The sequence below is a fragment of the Cervus elaphus genome, chromosome 20 (genome assembly GCF_910594005.1).
Source record: "Cervus elaphus chromosome 20, mCerEla1.1, whole genome shotgun sequence".
In the NCBI taxonomy this organism is placed as follows: domain Eukaryota; kingdom Metazoa; phylum Chordata; class Mammalia; order Artiodactyla; family Cervidae; genus Cervus; species Cervus elaphus.
In genome coordinates, this window is record NC_057834.1 from 130,909,197 (window position 1) to 130,918,802 (window position 9,606).

The 9,606-nt window shown below is 57.5% G+C and overlaps 2 protein-coding genes across 6 annotated transcripts; both read right to left on the reverse strand.

Annotated features, from left to right (window-relative positions):
• Positions 1-696: 696 nt before the first annotated feature.
• Positions 697-3,658, reverse strand: GJB4 (gap junction protein beta 4). The gene is made up of 2 exons (XM_043877320.1): positions 3,545-3,658; positions 697-1,789 (listed from the first exon to the last, which is right to left on the reverse strand). Exon 2 carries the CDS (start codon positions 1,724-1,726, stop codon positions 926-928), a length of 801 nt encoding a protein of 266 aa, XP_043733255.1. The 5' UTR covers positions 1,727-1,789; positions 3,545-3,658; the 3' UTR covers positions 697-925.
• A 1,192-nt stretch (positions 3,659-4,850) lies between these two features.
• On the reverse strand, positions 4,851-9,235 carry GJB5 (gap junction protein beta 5). Of its 5 annotated transcripts, none has more exons than XM_043877159.1 (2): positions 9,175-9,235; positions 4,851-6,042 (listed from the first exon to the last, which is right to left on the reverse strand). In XM_043877159.1, the coding sequence occupies exon 2, from the start codon at positions 6,016-6,018 to the stop codon at positions 5,197-5,199; it is 822 nt and encodes a 273-aa protein (XP_043733094.1). In that variant the 5' UTR covers positions 6,019-6,042; positions 9,175-9,235; the 3' UTR covers positions 4,851-5,196. The 5 variants fall into 5 exon arrangements, with proteins under 5 accessions (XP_043733094.1, XP_043733092.1, XP_043733091.1 ...); XM_043877157.1 differs by lacking the exon at positions 9,175-9,235 and adding an exon at positions 7,936-8,272 and having other exon boundaries at positions 4,851-6,039; XM_043877156.1 differs by lacking the exon at positions 9,175-9,235 and adding an exon at positions 7,936-8,271.
• Positions 9,236-9,606: the final 371 nt, after the last annotated feature.

Genomic DNA, 9,606 nt, shown 5'->3' on the forward strand with positions numbered 1-9,606 from the left:
TGCTGAATGGGAGGGGCCTAGGGGTCTCCCAGAGGGTTGTCCCGTGACTCAAACTGGTGTGGGTGCTGGCTCTTGAGCTAGTCCAGCTGTTTCAGGAGCTGTCGAGGTCTGAGTGGTGTGTGTAGGGTGGAAGGATTGTGTATTCAGTAAAGGGAAGGAAAGTCCCTCAGCCTTAAGGATCCGTGAGGAACCTGTCAGCTTGGAGGTGCTCCATGGGTCCTGGCCCGTGGGGATGGGCCTCTTAAACACGCAGGCACACGCCCCCATCCAGGACTCCCTCTCACTGCCGTCCCACCCACGCCAGGCCTTCCCCCTCACCCTCCGAAGGTCTCATCCCTGGGTACCTGTGCTGGGCAGGGTTAGGGAGGCCAGGATCGGGAAGCCATGTGCATGTAGCTGATGGGCATCAACTCATACTGGCACAGGGTCTCCTAGGATCTCTCCCCTCCTGCTTTGACCAGCTGGTTGCAGAGTCCAGAGACCACTGGATCAACCTCTGGGTTTCCCACCACCTCCTGGGGGCATGCTCTGTGGGGTGTGTGGTGGGAGTGTGAGTGTGTGATGGGTAAACCTGGATCTGAGGTTCCAGGACTCAGATGCCCACTGAGTGTCTTGGCCGCCTCTCCAAGGTCCATCATGACCGCCCCCCACCCAGCTTTCCTTCCCATCCCTCCCTGTCCCTGATCTGCAAAGTACTGAGAAAATCATATTTATTAAGGACTTGACATACCCTATCGCCATATACAAAAGTCCCCATCAGCCATCAACCTGCCTCCCCCAGGGCTCAGGACCGAGACCAAACTGCTTCCTAGCATTGGTCCCTCGGTGGGTGTCTGGAGCTCCACATCTGCCTTCCCCGCCTGCCCTGTGGTGGCTTTCCGGAGCAGGCAGAGGCTCTGGTGGTCTCAGCTGCCGACCTCACAGGTTATGGAAACCCACCTGCATCAACCGTGGTCATTTCAGCCTTCATTAGGACAGAGTTCCCATCTTGGGGGTGCTCCCCTGGGGAGAGGGCATACGGTGGACACGTCTCCGGCAGGTGAGGCCGGCGCCGAGACCCCCGGGGTCTGGGGCCAAGGATCTCCAGGCACCTCTTGCCCACCAGGTAGGAGACCTCACAGAGGTTGAGGAGGATGCAGAGGACGGCGGTGGCCATCATGAAGTAGGTGAAGATCTTCTTCTCGGTGGGCCGGGAGATGTAGCAGTCCACGGTGTGGGGGCAGGGCGACTCGGAGCAGGCCACCACCCGCGGCATGTTGTAGTCCTTGTAGAGGCGGTGGAAGACGTAGAGGAAGCCCACGTCCACGGCCGCCTTGAAGAGGAGGCTCAGCAGGTAGGTCCACCAGAGCCCGCCCCGCTTCTTGTCCGGGTTGTCGTACAGGGACGGGGCGTGCGGCCCGTGCTTCCGGCGGTGCTTCCGCTCCCGCTCCTGGCGGTAGGCCACGTGCATGACCACGAAGAGCGAGGGGCACGTGACCAGGATGAGCTGCAGGGCCCAGAGGCGCACGTGGGACACGGGGAAGAACTGGTCGTAGCAGACGTTGGGGCAGCCCGGCTGCTTGGTGTTGCAGACGAAGTCCTTCTGCTCGTCGTCCCACACCTCCTCCGCCGCCACCACGTAGACCAGCACGCGGAAGATGAAGACCACCGACAGCCAGATGCGGCCCAGCGCCGTGGAGTACTTGTTGACCCCGCTCAGCACATCCCGCAGGAACGCCCAGTTCATGCTGACCCGGCCTTGCTTCCCTGAGTGGACGATCTCGGCCCGGCGTCACAGGGCTGGAAGAACCTGGAAATGGGCACCTTCATTAAGGGTGTGACGGGCACATGATTTCACAACCATCGTGTTATCATGTCCACACTGGCCATGACTTGGTGGGGTAGGGATTGCCATCATCCTAGATTCAGAGGGAGGGAGCTAAAGCCCCGAGAGGCACCCGCCCAAGGCACATGGCTGGAAGTGGCAGAGCTGGTCTTAAGCTTCCATCTTCCAGTTACAAAATCAGGACATATTTTATTCTATAAAGTAACAGGTACACGTGAAGGGTAATCATCCTGTAATGATGTGCCTACCAACCTCGCTGACTCCAACCTTCAGCTCTGTTGGTCAGGCAACTTCTAAAGAAACAGTAAAAAAAATGTGGGTTGCATGATCCACTGTTTGGTCAGCTGCCAGCCTGGATTGGGCAGGAGGGGAGGGATGTGTATCTGTTTTTTTGTTTTTTTCTGCCACACCATATAGCATGCAGAACTTCTCCAATCAGGGATTGAACCCATGCCCCCTGCAGTGGAAGCCTGGAGTCAACCTCTGGACTGCCAGGGAAGTCTGAGGGACATGTATCTTTATTTTTCAACCTCCTCCAACTGAGCACCGGCCTGACCCAGGCCCTGTGCAGACCTCAGATGATATCTACCCTCATCTTCTCTCTGGCTCCAGGACATCCCCCACCTGACATTCCCTTTCAAAGCAAACAGGCTCTTGGAATCACGGAGGCTTGGTATGATCCTGCCACCTCCTGTTTCAGTGCTGGGCCTGAGGGCTGACTGTCCTGACCCCAGTGGGTTCTCTGGAATTCTAACCATTCCAGTCTTTGGGAGGGACTGGGGAAGACCAGAGGCAAGATTCTGGCATGGTCCTCCCCCCACCGTCTACCTTTGCTTTCAGGGACACCTTCCTTCTCCGTCGGCTCGCTGGCTGTTTGCTGCCCACGTGGGCCACTGTGTCATTCAGGCCATGTCCTGCGTGCTCCATCCTCCACACCCCTCAGCTGGCGTGCCATCTTGTCTTACCTCTGCCTCTGGCCCCTTTCCTGCCCCTGACCCAGGTATCAGCCATCTTCAGACCTTATGCCTTTGGGACATTTTCTGAGCACCCTCCTCCATCTGTCCTGGCAGAGTGCCTCACGGGTACTTAAAAGATCTATTTATCTGTTTTCCATGCCAGACTGTCAGCTTCTGGAAGGCAGCCTCTGTATCTCATTCATCTCTGATTCCCTAGGACTCAGTACTGAGCCTGGACCAGTGAACACACAGACATTTGTGTGTTCTGTGTGTGCTCAACCCAATTGAAACCCCACTTCTTCCTTATCCCGCCTCTTACTTGCTGCTGCTGCTAAGTCACTTCAGTTGTGTCTGACTCTGTGAGACCCCATTGACGGCAGCCCACCAGGCTCCCCTGTCCCTGGAATTCTCCAGGCAAGAATACTGGAATGGGTTGCCATTTCCTTCTCCAATGCATGAAAGTGATAAGTGAAAGTGAAGTCACGCTCCTAGCGACCCCATGGACTGCAGCCTACCAGGCTTCTCCGTCCATGGGATTTTCCAGGCGAGAGTACTGGAGTGGGTTGTTATCTCTAATCTCCTGTTTTCCCTCTGGTCTGGCAGACAGTCCTTCCCCTTCCTTCGGGCTTCCCGGGAGTTTCTCCAGAGATCCTGTCTCCCCTGACGTCTCCTGAGCCCAACCGACAGCCCTCGGTGCCCTGGGATCCTCAGCCCACCTGGCCTCTGCCTCCCAGCTCAGTCGTCTGCCCGATCTGGTCCTCACCTTGTGTGGTTCTAGCAGCCACTCTCCTGTCCCTGGGCTGGCGTGTCTGCCCGTCTGCCTGGGGACCTCCCGGAGGCAGCTTTTGTTCCTCACTCCCCTGCTGGGTGGGGCTTTCTGATCTAGTGAGCCGAACGGGAGTGACCGGGTGGGCAGGCGGGCAGGCAGGCAGGCAGGCAGGTGGGCGGACTTCCCGGGCACACGTTCAGAGCAAACACCTGTGGCTCTTCTCCGCTGGCCCACGCCTTCCCGGCAGCTCAGTGGGCATGGCTGGGTCTGGCTCGCCAAGCTGACAGGTATATGGGTGAAACTGCCTGAGCAGGTGCTGGAGCCTGGTACGTTCATGCTCGGGCCCAGGTCAGCACCAAGTGGCATTTCTCCTGCCCCTGCCTCCCACACCGTTGCCTAAATGTCCCCATCCTCTTGTCCCTAGGCCTCTCTCCTACCCTTTTCTCCGGAAGCCTGGTGCTGAGACCCTCAGCAGCTCGCATCTGTGGAAAGGGGCAACCTTGATTCAGCCCAGGATTGCACTGCCCCCCTTCCTGCTCCCTGCCTCTGGCAGGACCTATCTGAGTGCTGGTGAGACATGTAGGGGTGGGAGGGCCTACCCACCCTCCGTTCCTCTCGATGAGGCACCGCTGCCCAGGTGGAGACAAGGAATGCAGGTTGTGGCATGAAATTCTCCATCTGGCATGGGGCCAGGCACGGCCTCCCGGCCCACCCTCCACGGGCCTGGGCTTCTGGGGAAGTAAGAGACTGAGCCGGTGGGGGCTGCACAGGGGCCATGGGCCTGGGGTAGGGGTTAATGTGCAGCCAGGGAGGGGCTCCTCTGTCTCATTTCCCACAAGCATTTATAGAGCACTTCCTAATACCAATGATTAACATTTATGTGGCCTTTTACAGCCAGCTAACCTCGTCCGCAGCTGTGAGCTCATCCTGCCTTGCAGCAATCCCACCGGCTTGATATTATTAACCCACTTTGGAGAGGAGCTGCGGTTGCTCTCCCAGAGTCCTAGTGGAACTTGGGTTCAAAGTCAAGTGTTAGGACTCAGAAGTCCATGAACTTTCCCCTGAGACACACGACTGCTTATTCACTAAGCTTCATTCTCTTTGCAGACAACCCACGGGCCTAAAACTGCACCTGGGGATAAAGGCTAGATTTGACCCAAGCAAGGAGCAAGACCCCCCAGGAGTGCTGGGGGGTCCTCTTACCTGGCTAGATCAAGTGCAGCCCTGTGCAAGGGCCGAGAAGTTGACGAAAGGAGTCAATAAGGCTCGCCAAGGTTGAAGGAGCAAAGGTCACCTTGAATCAGTGAATGAATTGAATTTTATTAAGCCCTGACCATGAACCCCACACGTTGGAGGCATGTCCATGTATATTCTCTTATTAAACCCCTCCTCACAGCGATGGCCTTGTGCAGCAGGGCTCATCATCTCCATTGTATACAAAAGGAAACCGAGGTTCAGCTCCCGGCGGTAACTTGCCCAAGGCCACACAGCTGGTGCAGGTGGCAGGAGCTTGGGGAGAAAGGATTTGAACCCGGGCCACCTGACTCTCCCTCTTGGCTGCCCCTACTCTCAGCTCAGCACCCCCACCCCCAAGGCTGCACGTTGGCTCCCGGTTCCTTCCAACCCAGGCCTGATCAGGCAGCCCCTCACACCATGGTTTTCTTCACGTGGTCTTGAGGGTGGTCTGGTAGGAGTGGAGGGGGAACATCTGAGCCCAGGAAGATGAGGTCGCCCGAGAGGAGGTCGCCCTGTTTGGAAGAAGCAGTGACCCAGTCCAGACGGTGGTCCAGGTTCTCAGATCGGGCTTTCCTGGCCGCCAGGCACTCCCGGCATCTCTTGCTCACCAGGTAGGCCAGCTCCACCAGGTTGAGGGCAATGCAGATGAGGGCCGTGATCACCATGAAGAGAGTGAAGATGTTTTTCTCCTCGGGCTTGGAGATGAAGCAGTCCACCACGTTGGGACATGGGTCCGCGTGGCACTTGACCACGCGGGGGAGGGTGTACCTGGGGTAGATGGAGTGGAACACATAGAGGAAGGTGGCATCCACGCCCGCCTTGAACACCAGGCTGCAGACGTATGTCCACCAGAGCCCTCCCCGCTTCTTGCTGGGGTCGAGGTAGAGACGCCCACCGTCCTTCCCAATGGCCTCTTGGTGCTTCTTCTCCCGGGCCTGGCGGTAGGCCACGTGCATGACCACGAGCAGCGAGGGGCACGTGACCAGGATGAGCTGCAGGGCCCAGAGGCGCACGTGGGACACGGGGAAGAACTCGTCGAAGCACACGTTGGAGCAGCCCGGCTGGCGAGTGTCGCAGTCGAAGTCCTTGTGGTCGTCGCTCCACACTCGCTCGGCCGTCACCAGGTACACCAGCACGCGGAAGATGAAGACCAGGGACAGCCAGATGCGCCCGAAGGCTGTGGAGTACTTGTTGGCCCCGCTCAGGAGCCCCTCGAAGATCCCCCAGTTCATGGCGGCCCCTGGCGTTGGCGGCTGCTGCGGAGAGAGGATGATGGTCATTTCCCAGGTTTAGAGAGCACTGCCTCTCCCTGCTTTATAGAACTGGGTCAGCAGCTTTGATCCTCACGGCTATGGCAGAGCTGGGCTCTATCCTCGTCGTCTTTACAGACGGGGGATCTAAGGTTCAGAGGGGTTATGCAGGGTCACACCTGGTCAGGTGCAGAGGTGGGCCTGGAGCACAGGTAATTCAGCCCAGCACCAACTCTCCCCCATAAAAGTGAGCGAAGCTACCTGCTTCTCCCAGGGCTTAAGGGGGTGGCTAATGCCACCTTCCCTCTCTGTCTTAACCCTGACCCTTCCTCCTCCTCAGCGGTCCAGATTTTGGAATGACATTTTTTTCCTTTCTGAGCATGGCTCTCTCCCCTTAGACAGCCTCCTCCCAAGGGGAACCTGTTCTGTGCCTTTTACTTGGCTTGGGAGATGGGGCTAAAGAGAAGGTTGGAACCTTGTCCCCACACTTCCATCTGGTCTAACATTAGAAATATCCAGACAGCTGTCCTGCTCATGTGTGACTCATCTGAAGCAAGGCCAATGGCAAACCAGCTGAAACAAAAGGAGGTAACATTGATTTTCTTTGTATGTTAGGCTTCATAGAGGAACCTCATGTTCTGTGCTTCCCAACCTGGTGTTCCGTGGAACCCTGCTCAGTGGCCTGGCAACAGAAGCAAAGAGAAGGATTCCGTGTTTAAGAAAGGTAGGCAAGCAGTGTGTTCAGTGCAAAGTTAAACAGGTCCCTCTGCTTGACCCTGTGAATACATTCACATGAATAAGGGTAGCATTGCACCAACTCTTCTGATCACAGAACCTTTTCTTTTTGTCATCTTGTGGGATAGCCTTGTCAAAACACCAAAATGAGAAATGCCACTCTGGTCAGTTTGTGAACACACAGGAATCCGATTTACCTCCAATTAGGCAACGTGACTATGGTTCAGCGTGAGGAGTGCCTGTGTGTGCTCTTGGAAACTCTCTGTCTGGTTCCTGGGGGGTCCACTGATGCATGCAGCATGATCTTACCCTCCTGGGCTCCCCAGAACCTCAGGGAGCCTGTCTGCACAGCCTCCTGCTTTAAGGGGTTCCTGCTGCCATTTCCAGGTCTGCTCCAGGTCAGATGTCACCATGCTGTCCTCCCCTCTGCCTCCCCTCGTGTTATCTGAGCATTTGGCATGAATCAACACAGGAACTGTACAGAAGGGCACAGGTTTGTTCCCCGTTGACAGATGCGGAAAGTGGAGCACAAAGTTCCTTTGCCCACAGTGACAGACGGTGAGCCGCAGAGCTGGGGTTTGAACCCAGGCAGGCTAGCTTCATGGCCCACACTCCGGGTCTGGGCCCCTTTCCTCAGGTTTTGGGAAGCCGCCTGTGTGCCCACTCTCTGCCCCAGCCCCACAGATCCCCAGGGAGGGAGGCGGGGCTGACTCTGCCCCCGACCCTGTCTCTCTGCCGTCCTGTCTGTACCACCTACAACTTGAACTTGGGGCCCCTGCTCTGATCACCCGCTGGTCTCTGCTCAGTCCTACCTAGGTGGGCGGAACCCCTGGCCGCTTCTCAGGCAGCGTCTGAGGAGGCACCAGCCCAGGGGCTCCCTGCCCAGCCCAACCCAGAGCGAGGGCGGGGTTTCGCAGGCCCAGGCAGGGATGCCCCACCTGCTCAGCTCCTGGCCCCCCTGTGAGCCCCTCTCCCCCTCGTCCCGGCTCCCACCTCTGCTCATAGCTGAGGAGAAAGGGGAAAACCCAGAGCAGGGGCGGGAGGGGCCCTTCCCTTCTCCACCGGCAGGATGGCCATGCGCCCCGGCCACTCCCCCGACTCGCAGCCAGCGAAGTCTTCCCGCAGCTGGGTGTGCCTACGGACACAGCTGGCCTTTGGCCTTACCTGAGCGGCTACTCCTCAGGGCTCTCTGGGCACCGGGTCCTGGCCGCCAGCACTCCAACTCGGCCGGCAGCCGGCACTCATGCCAGAACCAGGGAGGGTGTTTGGGGAAACCTAGGACAGAGCCTGCAGATTTCGGCAGGCAGCCTGGGTGTGCCCCGGGCCAGGAGGAGGAGCGGCTGGGCGGGGAACTGCCTTTGGCTGGGCCCCAGCCTCCCAGGACTGCCTCTCATGAGGCCCAGGAAACTTAGGGTTGCCCTCCTTTCAGGACGCTGAGCCTAAAACTCCTGGCATCCTCTTGGGGACAACCATAGGTCCACTCTGACCCCCGGCTTGTCTTCCCACCCCTTGTGTGGGAGGACCCAAGGCCTGTCCTCTCCAGAAATCCCTTCTGATACTTCCTGGGACTCTGGGCTGCTCCATACTCTCCTCCCTCTCCAGTTACTCCTCAGTGCCTTTCGTTCTCACGGCTTCAGTGACCTGTGGAACTGAGTCCCAAATTCTGTCTCCAGCCCATATGCTCTTGCCTATCAATAGCCCCCATCTGAATGCCTTTCCCTCACCTTTCTCCTTGCCTGGCCTACTCTTCCAAGAAGCTTTCCCTGATTGTGCAGCCCCAGATGGCTTAGGGCCTCACCTTGGCCTAAGCTTTCCATGGCCCTGAGCTTTCACATTATCATCGGATGCCATCGAAATAGTTGATTTTTTTTGAGCTTGCTCCAGGTGGGACTCGCCTGTTGAATGAGCAAATCACTCCCCGCCAGTGGACATTTTTAGGAGCTTGTTGTTAGCAAGATGCAACACAGATCAGCCCCAGACCCTCAGGAACTCACCCACTCGGCCTTAATTACCAGCTGATAAGTCCAGCACCAGCTGCACAGCCTCTCACGACTGCACAGAGGGCCAGGAACAGTCGCTAGGCCCAGGCTCCCATTGCTGCCAGAATCTAATTCAGTCTTTGCACCCTGACACTGAACGCGTGAAGGGTTACACAGTAAGTCAACCTGTCCCCTACATACACAGCCCTATTTCTCCCCAAAATATGTACACGGAGCCCCTCCCCGACCCCTGCACAGCTGCCTGTCCTTCACCCTCCACCCCTGGCCCCGAGGAGCTACTCCCTATCTCATTCTTTAAATTTAAGAATCATTCCTGAGATTTGGTTCTGTGCCAGATGCTGTGTTTGGCGCTAGGTTACACGGATAAAGAGAGGATCAGGAGAGGTTGGCAGGGTCTCCCTACCTGGGTGTGGGCTAAGTCTCTTCAGTCGTGTCTGACTCTTTGTGACCCCCATGGACTGCAGCCCGTCAGGCTCTTCTGTCCACGGGATTCTCCAGGCAAGAAGACTGGAGTGGGTTGCCACGCCCTTCTCCTCCAGGGGATCTTCCCGACGCAGGGATTGAACAAAGGTCTCTTGTGTCTCCTGCGTTGGCAGGCGGGTTCTTTACCACTAGCGCCACCTGGCACACAGATGGGGGCCCAGAGACACACGGATATAAGAATGGCCTTGAAGGTGAGCTCCAGCAGAAAGGACTCGGGGTGGGCAAGTCCTGTCCAGAGCAGGTGCCTCCCTGTCTAGTGGGGCAGGCAGACGAAGGAAGTGCCTGACGGCAGGCGACATCTGCATCTGGGTCTCACTCCCCTACGCCTGGAGCTCAAACACCCCTACATATG